At 41.0% G+C, this 16,063-nt stretch overlaps 1 protein-coding gene and 1 long non-coding RNA gene across 7 annotated transcripts; one reads left to right on the top strand and one right to left on the bottom strand.

The window, feature by feature from the left end:
• Nucleotides 1-375: 375 nt before the first annotated feature.
• On the bottom strand, nt 376-6,844 carry LOC135522522 (transcription initiation factor TFIID subunit 12-like). Of its 4 annotated transcripts, none has more exons than XM_064948850.1 (6): nt 6,699-6,844; nt 5,327-5,563; nt 4,818-4,895; nt 4,572-4,686; nt 3,549-3,637; nt 376-1,231 (listed from the first exon to the last, which is right to left on the bottom strand). In XM_064948850.1, the coding sequence occupies exons 2-6, from the start codon at nt 5,501-5,503 to the stop codon at nt 1,196-1,198; spliced, it is 495 nt and encodes a 164-aa protein (XP_064804922.1). In that variant the 5' UTR covers nt 5,504-5,563; nt 6,699-6,844; the 3' UTR covers nt 376-1,195. The 4 variants fall into 4 exon arrangements, with proteins under 4 accessions (XP_064804922.1, XP_064804921.1, XP_064804923.1 ...); XM_064948849.1 differs by lacking the exon at nt 6,699-6,844 and adding an exon at nt 6,428-6,532; XM_064948851.1 differs by lacking the exon at nt 6,699-6,844 and adding an exon at nt 6,448-6,471.
• A 517-nt stretch (nt 6,845-7,361) lies between these two features.
• On the top strand, nt 7,362-12,347 carry LOC135522521 (uncharacterized). Of its 3 annotated transcripts, XR_010452690.1 has the most exons (5): nt 7,362-7,780; nt 7,909-8,000; nt 8,420-8,544; nt 8,682-8,757; nt 8,844-11,612. It is a non-coding gene; the product is annotated as an uncharacterized LOC135522521 (long non-coding RNA). The 3 variants fall into 3 exon arrangements; XR_010452689.1 differs by lacking the exon at nt 8,844-11,612 and adding an exon at nt 11,625-12,347 and having other exon boundaries at nt 7,909-8,544; XR_010452688.1 differs by having other exon boundaries at nt 7,909-8,544.
• Nucleotides 12,348-16,063: the final 3,716 nt, after the last annotated feature.

The following is a 16,063-nucleotide window of genomic DNA, read 5'->3' as shown; positions in this document are numbered from 1 at the left end:
ACTGCCATCTTGGACAAAAGATTATGATCTTGACTTGAGGCCCTTCACCGGATGAGAAGAAATGTTACAAGATGGGCATTACCAATTGTGCCAACTTGTCAGAACATTGACGTAACAGATGTAAAATTCTTTGCAAGTGTGTGAACAGGGAATTTTCTGAAGGAGGTCATTAGTTTGTCCTCCAGAATTGAGAAACTCTATACCGGTGGTATTACAGTTATGAAAATGTAGTCAAATCTCTTGACCCTGAATAGTGATATACATACTGATGTAATCCATTTACATAGAAAGTGAACTCTTAAAAACTCAAGTTTACAACAAATGAGAAAGAACATGACTGAACAGTGAAATAAAACACACAAATTAAATGCCAAGTGAAATATGAATCTTATTTATGGAATAAAAATAAACAGGTTTAACTAAAACAATGCCAATATAAAGTAAAACAAATGTTACAGCTTCCCCACACATCCCCAAATAAGGACCATTACCCAACCACATCTCACTGCAGTCTGGCGACACAAGACATACTTCACATACTTATTATTTTTGAATAATAGTCAGTCATTTGTTGTTAATTGTTGACATCTTATGAAAAACAATGTCCTGGGTACATTTTTAATGAACTATGGAGATGACATCAGATCCCTACAGCACACAAAAACATTGTGCCATGACAGTATCCTGGAAACCAACTAAATGCAAATGGTGTATATTTCTGATGTTAGATGAAGGGGGTTTGTTTATGTGACAAAAACTAAACACACAACAGCAAACGCATGCCAGACAAAATAAAAAAAATAAAAAAAGTTGTGTTTTTTTTAAAGAGGGAAAGAGTATGGAAGCAACCACCATATTGAAGGTGTGTGTGTTTGGTGGTTACCCCCTGAACAAAAAAAGTAAAGTTGAACAGATAATTCCAAAAACAAAACACTGTCCCAAAACAACACTCCATACCAGAGTGTACATTTACACTGAATGAGGAGTGTGTGATTTTGGCCAGTCTGTGGTGAAAAGCATTAAAACGGACTCAAGATCAAAATACTTGTGTGATGATGGAGCTGACAAATCACACACAAAACCTGGGGCAGATGAAGACATGGGTGAAAGAATGCCCCCCATTATTAGAAATACACAGAGAAAAGACAAAGACAAACAGCACAGAGGGTTTGTGCGAGGCTGGTTCCAGGTCTTGCTACTTTTTGGTTGTTTTGCGGATCAATGCCATTCTCTGGATGAGACAAATGAAAAACATGCTCAATCACTATTGCATTTAGGTAATTTTTTTATCTTATCCAGAGCACCTTACAGTCAGTGCATTCAACTAAGGTTGGTAAGACAACCACATATCAGTCTCATATTAAATTATGGAAATTATTTTCAACACTTCCTAAACAAACAATACACCAAAAATAATAATAATATAATACATGTACAGTGCTGTGAAACAGTATTTGCCCCCTTTCTAATTTTCTCTACTTTTGCATATTTTTGATACTGAATGTTATATCTTCAACCAGAACCTAGTATTAGACAAAGGAAACCTGAGTGAACAAATAACACAACAATTTCATACTTATTTCCAGTGGTGTAAAGTACTTAAGTAAAAATACTTTAAAGTACTACTTAAGTAGCTTTTGGGGTATCTGTACTTTAATATTTATATGACAACTTTTACTTCACTACATTCCTAAAGAAAATAATGTACTTTTACTCCATACATTTTCCCTGACACCCTAAAGTACACGTTATATTTTGAATGCTTAGCAGGACAGGAAAATTGTAAAATTCACACACACATCAAGAGAACATTCCTGGTCTGATCTGGCGGACTCACTAAACACAAATGCTTCATTTGTAAAGATGTCTGGCCCACTCTTCCATGCAGAACTGCTTTAATAGAGCAACATGTGGGTTTTCAAGCATGAACTGCTCATTTAAAGTCCTGCCACATCTCAATTGGGATCAGGTCTGGACTTTGACTAGGCCATTCCAAAACTTCAAATGGGCTGCTTTTTAGCCATTTTCATGTAGAATTGATTGTGTGTTTTGGATCATTATCTTGCTGCATGACTCAGCTGTTCCTTCTAGGGCTGGGTGATATGGCCAAAATCTCATATCCCGAAATAGGTAATTTCATATCCTGATAACGATACATATCACAATATAGCACATTTGCTGTAAATTCAATGAATAAATAGTTTATACTCAACAAATAAAAGGTACTTACTCATATTTGATTATTTCTACTTTTCTTTAGAACCTTTGCGCAAATGTTCAATTAAGCATGTAACAAAATATAAAATATGTATAAAATCTAAATATATACATATATAGATATATATTTATTTGGGGACTTGCCTGTTTTGCATGTTATTTTGGCATTAATATGTGTCACATATCAATTTGCATTTGGTACCTTGGGTCGAGTGTTAGCACCAACTCACGAAACCCCCGTTTCTCGACCGTGTAAATTGGGGCCATGTCTTTGCAGATGTAAGTTGTAATGGCAGCTGTTATCTCCTTCCATCTTCATGAATCTTTGTCATATGGTGTGCCGCAGGCAAAAGCCTTGTGAGTCAGGGGTTTGTGTTGAGCACTCGACTGTACTTTTTTGGGTCTCATCTGTAGACTCTCTCCGTACTGTTTCACATGATTCTTGTGTAGGTGGTAAAAGAGGTTAGTGGTGTTTGAGCCTGTTGTCGAGACCGGCCTTCGGCATATTTTGCAGATGACGTTTTTTTAAATCCGTGTCAGACTTTTCATACCCAAACTACGTCCATGCGACCAAAGAAGCCCCTCTTTTAGGTAGGAGCCTCTTGCCCTGTGTCACGTTCACTCTCCTCCATGTTTGTTTGTGTTGCAAATTTCCCCGTGTGGAAGAACGCAAAGCGTCATCCAATTGACAACAAATATTGCCGTAAAGAGTGATTTGCGACACAATGAAATAAACGATAGAAAAGCATCTATCGTTTCATATTATGCTCTATTGTCACACAATATATATATTGTCATATCGCCCAGCCCTAGTTCCTTCTATTAAGGCAAGTTGTCTAGGTCCTGAGGTAGCAAAGCATCCTAAAACTATCACACTACCATGTTTGACCATTGGTAGAAGGTTCTTACTGTGTAACTGGTTGTGCCACCTTTAGCTGAATGACTGCAACAAAATTTCATCGGAAAAGTTCTCAAGTTTGCCAAAAAAAGCACCTGGATGATCATCAATACTCTTAGAAGAATGTTCTTTGGGTGACATAGGTCCTATTATGCCTGGTGAAAACCAAACACTTGATTCATTCTTCTAAGAAAGTCTTGATGATCATCCAGGTGCTACATCTTTCTTTGTTACTTGTAAACTCAGGTTCCCTTTATCTAATATTAGGTTCTGATAACAATCAGTATCAAAAATATTGAAAAATAGAAAAACTCAGAAATGGGGGAAATACTTTCACAGCACTGTTCATTGAAATTTATTGAACGTTTAGCACAATTCATTAGTATAAATGTGAACCCTGGGTGTGATTAAGATGAAAGAGTGACAAACAAACCTGTTTGTGGGCCTCTGTGGTACAAGCCTTCTTGTACGGCCGAATCTCATCTGAACCATAGCCAGGAATCCACATGTTCCATTGGCGCTCTGTTGAGTGGCAGACAACATAGGGAGTGAGAATAAAAATCCAAGAGAAAATACACTCAACAGGAAATGGTCCATTAACTTCATCCACCTTTTATATGCATATCTTTAAAACTCAAAACTGCACTCAAGACTCTGTTCATTTTTGCCATTGTAAATTAATCATTCCAGTAATGGAGACAAACACTGCTTATGCCACAATAGCTGCCAGGGCTCTACGGTGCAACTATTTTACTCACATATGCACCTGGAATTTTTATTTAGAAGCACCAGTGGACCTAGAAAAATTAAGGATTCTATCGTTATTACCGTTTAGCACACAAAAGGCTAATATTGTGATCCTAAATTTCTTTGTGTGCGCCAACATTTCTCAAAATGTTCAGCATATAGCCCTGACTCCAGCGGCTGCTCCAACCATTTTTTTCCTTCACCTTTATTTAACCGGGTAGGCTAGTTGAGCACAAGTTCTCATTTACATCTGCGACCTGGCCAAGATGAAGCAAAGCAGTGCGACACAAACAACAACAGAGTTACACATGGAATAAACAAACACAGTCAATAATACAATAGAAAAAGTCTATATACAGTGAGTGCAAATGAGGTAAGATAAGGGAAGTGAGGCAATAAATAGGCCATAGGGACGGAATAATTACAATATAGCAATTAAACACTGAGTTGATAGATGTACAGAAGGTACTTGCATTTAAGAGCAGTTGGAGGCAACGGAAGGAGAGTTGTATGGCATTGAAGCTCGACTAGAGGTTAGTTAACACAGTGTCCAAAGAAGGGCCTGAAGTATACAGAATGGTGTCGTCTGCGTACAGGTGGATCAGTGAATCACCAGCAACAATGACCAACATCATTGATGTATACAGAGAAAAGAGTCGGCCGGAGAATTGAACCCTGTGGCACCCCATCAGCCTGTACTTTTACTCACCCAGGTGTAGCTGGACGTCCTTCACTTCTAAGGTGTTGGATTTGCGATGGCGGGCCAGCTGACAGGCAGCCGTCACCACACTGTCAATGAAGTCATCTGCAATCTGCAGCAGCATCTGAGAGGAAGACAGATGGGGGACCTCAGGTCACAAGTGATGAAGCTCCAAAACATTGCATGCACTAGTCTTTGCATTGTGGTTTGGGACGCCATCTTCAGTGAAAGACACTTCTGAGCTATGAAGCATACCTCCTCCACATCCTCATCGAGCTGCTCATTGGGGTCAATCTCTCTTACGAGGTCCTGCAGCTTCTTTTTACTCAACACCTGAGTGGAGGGCAAACAGGTTGTTCGTCATAGTCAATGGTGCACTCGAAGCAGTCAAGCAGAGTGGCTACACGCTCATTGTACACCCTGAAACTTGGCATCTGGCTAGGGAGATGAATATAGAAGGCATGTTTTTACAGAATCAACCTGCACATGAAAATGAAGGATTGGAATCAATGTATGTAAACCCAAGTAGTAATTGTACCTTACAGTTATAGTGAATTCTTTGAACAATTCTATTTAAAACCGTCACCCAGCAAGAGTATACCATGGTCGTGCTTATTAGCCACCAAATGGAAGAATCCGAACTGAAACAGGGAGGGACTTCCTGTCCAATAAGAAAGATACATTTTCATTTTCTGTCGCAAAACTTTTTACAGCATGCCCCAGGTACCCAGGTAGGTGATCAGGAAATGGATAGGAGGAATCACCTGACTTCCTTCTGGGCTGATTCTGCCGGCAGGGCCAGGTGTGCCCATCACCTTCCCTGGAACGGCGGCGGCGGAGTTACTATTGGCCATGCTGGTGGCGAGAGGTAGTGTTGAGGAGGCCTCAGCTTTCACGGTGAAGAAGTTGGTGTGGTTGGACAGTGGGTGGCACTGGGTCATAATCTGCCAGACGGTGGGGCCTCTCTCTGGGTCTGCACTGTCGTCGTAAGGACCGTGAAACTGGAATCAAAAGGGAAAAGTGTGAGAAAAAAAGCTCCTTGTGCCTTCAATCAACAAGCACACAGAATGCCAGGGTGCGGATAGACTGGTACATGGGATATGACTAGGGCCTTATAAAATCTGCGTTGTGGAGAACACCTGCATTAAAGGGTAACTCCACCCCAAAACCCACATTTCTTCTATTTTTCCCCAGACCTCAAAAGTGGTCTCCTGATGTAGTTAATATTGTAGTCCACAACAATGCTTTAAGTGTGATTTTGAGCATGAAAACCTGAAAAACAAACATAATCTGGGAAAAGAAATTCTACAGACCTTATGGGGTCCAAATCATATCATGACATCTAGGTAGTTAACCATTTAAATGTCAGACTAGCTAACTAAAACCTAGGTTACAAAACCTGGCATGATATTTATATGGATACTGGGTAGTTAAAAAAAAAACATCACACATTGCGGATGGCAAACCAGTAAACATTACACCGTCTGTCAGTCTTACATTATTGCGTATGGGCATATCAACACTCACGCGACAGCTAAATTAGCTAGCTGGCTATGTTTGTTGATTAGCTAGCCGGCCGACATGTTAACTTGATACATATTTATTAAGCACATGTTGATTGTATGATATCGTAAGACAAGGGTTGAGTTTAACTAAAGGAATCCGTAATCATGTTGAAAAACTAACGTTAGTAACAAATGCATCACAACCACAGCTAATTTCAGTTAACGTCAGTTAGTTAGCAGGCTAACATGGTTTAACTAGGTAACGTTACAGATTTAGCAAATATTCAACTTGAAGACACAACGGTCACATTTTCAATGGTATGGTCCAAGCAAGCGTAACTACATATAGCAAATAAATACCTTATTAGCCAGCTAGATACCTGCTAACACGACATGGGGAGGATCTCAATTACAGACGTCATCTAGCTTTGCCTCCTTCTCAAAAACCTATTGGAGGAGAGGGACCGAAGCGCGGGACCTCTGGCTTTCTCATCCAATGTGTTTTTGAGAAGGAGAGAGGACGCGAGCGTAAATAACTGAGCTCTTCCCATAATCATTACGCTGTGCAAGCGAGCTGGCAAAATGTACAAGTAATCTCTCAAAGATATATATATATATTTTGAATACTTACCTGACAAAACAAACACTATCTCCCCATGTTTTAAACTAGCTAATTTAAGTCCACACAACACAAACGTGTCTATGGCTAGAAATTCCGATTGGTTTTCCTATCTTCCTATTTTAATAACTGTATTTCCGGTACACCCAAATAGACGTACCTCTCCCCCCAGTGTCTGATGAGGGAAATGTTGCACAATTATAATTTAACACATTTATGAAGATGTTACACTATTGTGGAGAGATGTACTGTTTGGATTCTTTACATACAATAGAAATAAGCTGAAACATTTGTATGTTTATATTTTATTAATTTCATTATTCTTTTGGCCAAATGTCATATAGACAAATGTAAATTTACAAACAGAAAACCACATTTTCGTACCCTACAAAAATAATTTGAACTGTATTTTAAGACGGTTAAATGCTCTACTAACAAAAAAGCTGTTAGAATTGTAAGTATATGTATGTCTCTTAAGGTCCTTGTGTAATTGTAATGTGATATTGTACCACCTAGCTCGATTGTCTATTGTTTGTAATTTATGTATGCTTGTGTTCCCTCATGTGCTTTATGTATTGATTTGTTGTTAATATAAACAAAGAAAGAAAAAATGGAAATGCTACACAATGTAGCAACGCCCACTTCCGCTCTACTTCCGACCCGATACATAGCTTCCTGTCTCGATTGCGTCCTGTCAGCCTGATTGTAGCCATACTTGCTTCGAAGTCCCTCGTTATATCTCAGTATATTAATATTATCATATTTCTATAGCGTTTTTTAAAATTATAATTCTTGTTGAAAATTATGTTTATCCGTTCAGTTAGTGATTTTTGTAATTCGATTATTGTGTGCTGTGTCTTTTTTTGTTTCTTCACTAGCTAGCTATTAACGTTTTAACTAGTAAGGTGGCTAGCAATTAGCCAACGCCTCCCTCCCCTACCAATCATGGCACTGTTTTACTCAGGACGCAAGAGCTGCCATAGATCACATTGACGGATGTACATCTTCTGGCCAAGACAAGTAGCAAAGCACCGAACTCCAAGTTAAAAACAAGGATTCAAACTTTGTGTCCAGTTACCTTTTCAACTATGAAGGTAAGTATAGCCAAGATGCCTATCAGATCAGACAAGAACGTTTACTCAAAGCTGTAAAGTAGTTTAAGACATGCCTTTTGCAGTAGTTAGCTAACATTATGATTGCTCTTTCTTTTGATTCCAAACAGCTTCGAACAGGGCCAACGTGACAGGAGAGGTCAGCATAAGGGTTTGCTGCTTCAGGTCCAGGAGGAAAAATGAGAAACCACACAGTTTGAGTGTAGGGTGAAAAGTCAGGTGTTCGTGACACTATATGCAGGTTACACAGTCGGAGATGAAGCCTAGTCTTAGACTAAGAAGTTCCTGTCAATGGAGATCTGCATTTAAGAGGCATTGCTTAGTCTAGGACTAGGTTTAACCCATGTCGATGAAACCGTTCTTAGTGTAGTAATTGTTAATTTCTCTTCCTTGCTGTTTATGTAAGCTCTGTTATGTTGGACACATTAGATTACGTTTAAACAAGGACATATACCCCTAATAGAAAAGTTTAAACCTGTATTGCTATAATTAATTTAGTGGCTGTTTCATGTTGCGCCAGTCATTTCTGTTTGCTAGTTGTGACACATGTTGAGTGATTTTAAGTCTAATCATTTTCCTTTTATATCCCAACGTGGGTTGTTCTGAATCCCTGTGAGCCAGTAACAATGACACAACATCACCACACAGTTGCATTACTATTCCAGTCTGCACACTAAGATGAACACCAGTTGTCCCTCCTGTGCACAGCTGCACAGAGGAAGAGCAGCAGTGTCATAAGGACTATGGTATGTTTTAATAGCTATAACACATATCAAAATCATATGGTTATAATCCTCTCCTAATGCTAATAAATTATTTAATGAAAACTTAAATCGTCTCATGATTAGATTTAGAATAGTGCCCCTGCACTGTCTTTTTACAGGGTCTGCAACCTGGCCCATAGGCAAAATTACCATCACCAAGCCCACCAAAAAGCGCATGGCAGAAAGAGGGATTAGGTGAGTATTCCCTAATAGCCAGTATAGTATGTAGTAGCTGGTCATATCCTATTCAACTTCAACTATATAAAATTATTTAATTTCAGGTGGTTTCAAGTACATTGTTTAGATTGGCTAACCACAGCGGCTGCTTTGCGGAAGTACACTCTACAGCACCCATCTTGGACCACTCCCCGACCTCTCAGTTCTCCAGATAGAAGAGACATACAATAACTTTGACCCTCTATCCAAGCCATTGATCTGCAGCATGGAGATGTGTGCTGAAAAGCTTTTAGTTGACTCCCACTTTGGAAAGGTACAGGTGGGGAGCCTCCTGTCTTACCAGCAGCCTCCAATCACAACGTGACCATAGTTCACTATAAGGAGACACCACCATTCCCTTTACTGCCCCTGGGTGGCTACAGACTGGAGAGCAACTTTTTTTTTTTTTTTTATTTCACCTTTATTTAACCAGGTAGGCTAGTTGAGAACAAGTTCTCATTTGCAACTGCGACCTGGCCAAGATAAAGCATAGCAGTGTGAACAAACAACACAGAGTTACACATGGAGTAAAGCTTTCAAGGCTGTACTTGTGCTCAATGAAGACCAGCTTCACATAGTCTCTTCAGGTGAGAGAATACATAGAGACCCAGTGGTGTTCTCACTAATTAGAGAGAAGGGTGACTGGCACTACTTATGTGTACATGCAAAAGTTCTTAGGCAGGAAAGACTAAATAACAAGGGACAGGCTCCTTTATCTTTCAATTCATGAAAGAGAAACAAACCAACATCTGTCTGTGCAATTCATTAATAATTTAAAATAATTCCGTAAAATGTTTCTGTTCTCATCACTGTAAATAAAAACCTTATAACGTTTTGTTTGGAGTATAAGCAGAGGTATTTATTATCAATAAAGGGACTACAGGGTGTTAGACAATGTGGATGGTCACAGCTAAAAAAGGATAGATGCATTGCGGTAGTAGCTCATTGCCCCTTGGTCCATGCCTTCACAAGAGGCCTTCACTGGTAGTTTTGTGAGAAGGCAAGCCACAGCCCAGATGCAGTTGATGCTTCCCATCAGTGACATGAGGATCTCTTGGACATGGTAATATTCCACTGGAATAGCAAAGGTACTGCTCCCTTTTTTAGACGTTGAAGCCCACTTGAAGGTTCAATGAAATCTTCTTAAATTCCTAACTTCCAATAAAGATGCCACACCAACTAATAATGTTTAACGTCCTTAGAACTAATGTTAGCTAGGTAGGTACTGGTAGCGAACGTTTGCTAGCTAAACAGTCAAAAGACAACCCAATTGAATTTAAAAAATGTATAGAAATATGATTATATTAATATACTGAGGTAATGATAAAATGAGCGACTTCGAGGCTAGTATGGCTGACAAGTAGAGAGCCGACTCTATTTACAAAAAATGAAGATATGAATAATCAAAATATTTTAAATGAACTAATTCAAAGAACAAAAAATAATAATATAGGCCTAAATACTCAAGCGCACACATTCGTTCTGACTGTCTGCTCAGACTAACAGCCTCACCTGTTGTTCCTATCAATCAGACATGCAGTGTCAACCAATGAACCAACGATGGGTGAGGGAGGGCCGAGCCAACTTACACAGTCACACACTTAGCAGCCGAGGAGAGAGGAAGGACAGCTGTGAAAACAGCTGGAAAATGAGTCGGAAGCACAGTAGCATTTAGATGCATTTTAATAATGTAGACAATGTTAGAGCACAGTGTAGAATTTGCCAAAACAATCTCATGTAAAGCCGGTTCTACGCACAACCTACACCGCCATATGCGAACTGTGAAGCTAGCGGGTCTGCTAGTGATAGTGCTGGAGCCAGCACCTCCACAAGTGGAGATGTATCCACGCAGTCTTCTATGGACCAGTTTATGCCAAAGTCTATGTAGCAGAACAAGGCCAAATTGATATTGCATTGGATAAATTTGCACCGATTTCCAGCCATTTTCGATTGTGGAGGACGGAGGTTCTAGAAATGATCGCAATAGTCTAAATCCAATGTACACAATTCCAAGCAGGAAAACCCTTTTAAAATCACTTATTCCACAACTGTACGAGAGCACACAGGCTTCAGTGCGGGAAAGCCCAAAAAGCTACTGCAGTTTGCCTTACCACTGACTGCTGGACATCAAGGGTAACCACTTCTTACAGGTCGGTTACATGTCACTTCATTGAAGATTTTTCAATGTCTAGCTGTCTTCTGGACTGTTTTGAGTTCAGCGACAGACACACCTCAGAGAACTTGGCAGAGGAACTGTTGAGAGTGGCCAGAAAATGGCAAGTAGATGGAAAAGTGGTCTGTTCTGTTAGTGACAATGCAGCTAACATAACCAAAGCCATGAACATTTTAAAATAGATCCATGTCTTGCCCACACACAACCTGATTGTAAGAGATGCTCTGAAGGTGATGAAGCCCACCGGACAAAGTGAAAGGAGCTGTGGCATACTTCCACAGGAGCACAGTAGGTGATGAAAAACTAAAGTCTACACAACGCCAGATGGGGATGCCTGAGCTGAGGCCTAAACAAGACTGCACTACAAGGTGGAATTCAACATTTTATATGTTGAAGTGGTTTCTTGAGTCAAAGGATGCCATCATCTCTACCCTGGCCACTGTCAATGCACCTGTTGATGCTCTGACCCTAGAGGAATGGGAGGTGGTGGAGGAGATGTGCAGAGTCCTGGAACCCTTTGAGCAGGTCACTGTGGAGATCAGTGGAGAGGGCAGTTATTACTACATCATTATTCAATCCACTATTATATATGTATATTAGCAGTAGATGAGAATGTAGTATCAGTAGACAAAACATGAACCTGAACTAATAAGTTACTGTTCTCTCGTTTCAGCTATGTGACAGCCTCAGAAATGATACTCCTGTGTAAGGGTCTGCAGCGAATCACATCCAGCTGCCAGAGAGAAGCAAATGTAACCACAGGACATGTGAAAGAGTTGATGGACACCCTATGTTCATCAATGGACAAAAAGTTCCATAGAATGGAATATAATCACGTGCTATCAGAAACCACTGCACTTGCAGGTTTAAGAAGTTAACCTTCAGTGATGCCAGAGCGATTGATGAGGCTCTTCAAAGAATAACCTCAGCAGCAGGGAGGGACAGCCCCACCAGTCAGTTGGCCCAGGCACCAGGGCAACAGGAAGAAGAGGGATCAGATGGAGCAGAAGCACCAGCAGTAGTGCCATAAACTTCTGCTGTTTGTATGCTGCTTGACGAGAGAGCAACTGGGGATGCAGCATGAAAGAATCCCTCAGCAGATGCCATAATGGAGGTCCGATGCTATTTGGAGGAGGAGTTCACTCTGTGAACATGAAGTTCTCATAAATTCTTTCAAAAAATATCACAGTAAAAAGGAAAGATGGTAAACATTATCAAAACAGATGAGTCACAACTTGATACAATATAATACACTAATCAGACAGTCATATCTAATACATGCTATTTTTTTGTACAGCTCTTGAAAACAAAGATTTAAACTGTATAACAAGTTCATATGACACTTCAATGAGCATTTCAGCTTTCAAATATGTTAAACTTTGACATTTATATTTTACTTTTTGTGCTGTTTTATTTATGAAATATATTAGATATTGGAATCTATATATAGCCTATAGCCATTCAATGCTAAGAGAGACACATTTTCTCTGCAAGGCAGAGAGCAGCCAATTGTGCCACCAAGTGCATTCTGGTACACACAGCCAATTAAAAGAGTATGGCTGTGTGTACCAGGTTGGGCTCTATTCAATCCATATTGCTGAAATTCAGCGTTACAGTGAGATTTACATTTAAAGATAATGTTTCTGTGTAAGTTGAGACTGCATTCACAGTAAATGCTGTACGTTTCAGCTCAATGGGAAATTACCATTACATTTATAGTGTGCAGCATGTAACACTTCAGCAATACTGGTTGAGCTTGCTGTATTCAGAAAGGCTCCTCATATGTGTAGACCACACTGGCCAGGTGTGGGCCATTGGCATGGAGAGATGTAGTGCAATAGCCATTGGGCAACTCTCTTTGAGAGGGGCAGTCATACTGGGCCTGGGTTATTGTGGTCCTTGTCCCTGTTGAAACCATAGGCAGTACATGTTTGTTGTTGTGTAGAGTCCCCTGTGGAGTTGCCAGATTGGGATCTGGGGGCTGGTCACTGAATGGGGTGGCATACTTGGGCTCCAGGGGCAGGGTCTCAGTGTGCTCTCTGAGCTTTCCAGGGGTATCATAGTGACTTGACAGTGAAGGGGACGGTGTAGCCCTAATCCACTGTGGGCCGGAAGGTGGAGCCAAGCTTCTGCCCCCCAGCCATCACATCTGGCTCAGCATAGTTTAGGCAATCAGAAACACAACAAACATGAATGTGTCATAGTGCTCACATATTATTTATAGTTCTATGAAGCACCAGAAACATATAGCTGAAGTACAGTTTAAATGTGACATCCTTAATTTCAGAAAGTGTAATGGGGGTTAAGGATTGTCATAACATACCCCAGTACTGTACCCACAGGGGCTTGGGCTCCCGAGTGGCGCAGTGGTCTAAGGCATCTCGGTGCGAGAGGCGTCACTACAGATACAGCCTGGATTCGAAGCAGGGTATCACAATCGGCCGTGATTCGGAGTCCCATGGGGCGACGCACAATTGGCCCAGCGTTGTTTGGATTTGGCCGGTGTAGGCCTTCATTGTAAATAAAATTTGTTCTTAACTGACTTGCCTAGTTAAATAAAGGTTAAATGTTTTTTACAGTACTGGGGTATGTTGTTATGACATTAGAGCTCATAAGAGCAAAAATACATTCAAATTCAAGTGTTGCCCTGTACTCTCTCCAGCCATGTCTTAAAAGAGCCTCCCTCATACTCAGTAGGGATCATATCATGGGCATTGTTGAGCCCCTACAAGAGCTCTATGGCTGGGATGAGGGCTGATAGGGGAGGCCTCAGACCCTATCCCGTACCCAACCTTCGAGAAGGAGCTATTTTAATTTGAGATGCCTATAATTGTCTTAGCGACTGACCCTCTCTTGTTTATCACTGGCCTTCTCATTATAGAGCCTCCACATCTGTGGGAAGGAGGAGGAGGCTGTGCTTCCCTGGCATGAGTGCCCTTTATCCAGCACATATTAAAGGGTCTCTTTTAGAGCGGGCTCCACAGACCAAAGAAAGGAATGTTTATACTGCAATTGTGAGACTGACTAAGCGAAGGGGAAGAATGAGCAGCCCATGGAGAAAAGCTGTTTGCTTGTTGAAAGAGAGAGAGAGAGATGAGGTGTGACTGAAAGACTGTGATGCACTCAGATTCACGGATGGCTGGAGGGAGGGAGTTCCAGAGCCAAGGAGCAACCCTGGAAAAGGCCCTGTCGCCAAAGCTCTGGAGCTTGGACCTGGGGATGTCAAGGTGGCCTGCTGTGGTGGAACGGAGTGAGCTTGTAGGTTGGTGCGGCAGGTAGCCTAGCGGATAGAGGCGAGCCAGTTCTAATCCTATGGGCCACTGCCTATCGTTCTGCCCTTGAGCAAGGCATTTAATCCCCCACGGGAGAGTGAGGTCTTGACTTTGGCAATGTTGCAGAGGTGGAAGAGGGTAGAGTCCAGGCTGACGCCAAGGTTACATGCGTGAGAGGAGGGAGAGACAGTGGTGTCGTCAATGGTGAGGTTGCCAACTTTGGTGAGGGTAGATTTGGTGGCTAATCATGAGGAGTTCCATTTTAAGGTTTGTTGCATCCATGTTTTTATTGCAGAGGTGTGAGGTATGATTGTAGCCTGGTGAGGAGGATCTGATGGCTCACTGTGTCAAAAGCAGGAACTTAGATGGAGAAGAATCAGGATGGGCACCGGCATCAGCAGAGGTGAGGAGGTCATTAACAACTTTGAGGAGTGCAGTTTCAGCACTGCGGAGGAGGCGGAAACCAGACTGGAAGGGCTTGATTGGCAGGTGGGTTTGGAATTGGGAGGCAGCAGTCCATTCCAGTCTTGGCAAGGAAGGGGAGCAGGGCATACAATTGTATATTTGGTCCACCAGCCATTGTGGCAGGTAGATAAAAAAAATATACCAGCCACTCAGATTTTTTACCAGCCAAAATATTTTTGTTGTTGCTAAAATTACACCATCAAAACACAAAAAAACAGATGAGCATGCTTTGTATTGTTTCTAAAACAATAAATGTATTACTAGTAAGAAGTAATGTGGTAAATTGTTTAATTAAACGTTTCTGTGACCCGAGTCTTTTCACCAAATATCATAGATTAGACAGGTGTTCAACTGACCCTTTAAGGGCGGGAGGTTACATGATAGCACGACTCCAGTCATATTTGTGCCTGTGAGATTGAGTCTGACTAGTTGAAACGTTGTCTTCTCTTCCCTAACAGTTGAAACTTAAACATAGAAAAACAACCTAACTTGTGAACAAAACAATGTAAATAGCCAAGAAACATGAGGACAAAATCTTACTTCAGTAGACTTTCATATAAATTAAACCAACTTTTATGCCTCTGGAAAAGTAAAAAAGAAAGTGAGCAAAGCGCAAAAATACCATTGGGTAAGGAATACTTTTTCATGTGTGCAGCTTTTTTCTTATAAAAGACAACAAATTAAATTAATCAAACTACACCATAATTATTTGCAGTTGAAGTCGGAAGTTTACATACAACTGATGTCTTGAGATGTTGCTTCAATATATCCACAAAAATTCTATTCCTCATGATCCATCGATTTTGTGAAGTGCACCAGTCCGTCCTGCCCCCACAACATGATGCCGCCACTCCTGTGCTTCACGGTTGGGATTATGTTCTTCGGCCTGCAAGCATCCCCCTTTTTCCTCCAAACATGACGATGGTCATTATGGCCAAACAGTTATATTTTTGTTTCATCAGACCAGAGGACATGTCCCCATGTGCAGTTGCAAACTGTAGTCTGGCTTTTATGGCGGTTTTGGAGCAGTGGCTTCTTCCTTGCTGAGCGGCCTTTTAGGTTATGTAGATATAGGACTTGTTTTACTGTGGATATAGGTACTTTTGTACCCGTTTCCTCCAGCATCTTCACAAGGTCCTTTGTTGTTGTTCTGGGATTTATTTGCACTTTTTGCACCAAAGTATGTTCATCTCTAGGCGACAGAACGCGTCTCCTTTCTGAGCGGTATGACGGCTGCGTGGTCCCATAGTGTTTATACTTGCAAACTATTGTTTGTACAGATGAACGTGGTACCTTCAGGCGTTTGGAAATTGCTCCCAAGGATGAACCAGGCTTGTGGAGGTCTTAGCTGATTTTTCCAATGGTGTCAAGCGAA

Source organism: Oncorhynchus masou, chromosome 30 (genome assembly GCF_036934945.1).
Source record: "Oncorhynchus masou masou isolate Uvic2021 chromosome 30, UVic_Omas_1.1, whole genome shotgun sequence".
Classification (NCBI taxonomy): domain Eukaryota; kingdom Metazoa; phylum Chordata; class Actinopteri; order Salmoniformes; family Salmonidae; genus Oncorhynchus; species Oncorhynchus masou.
This window is presented reverse-complemented; position numbering and strand designations above follow the sequence as displayed.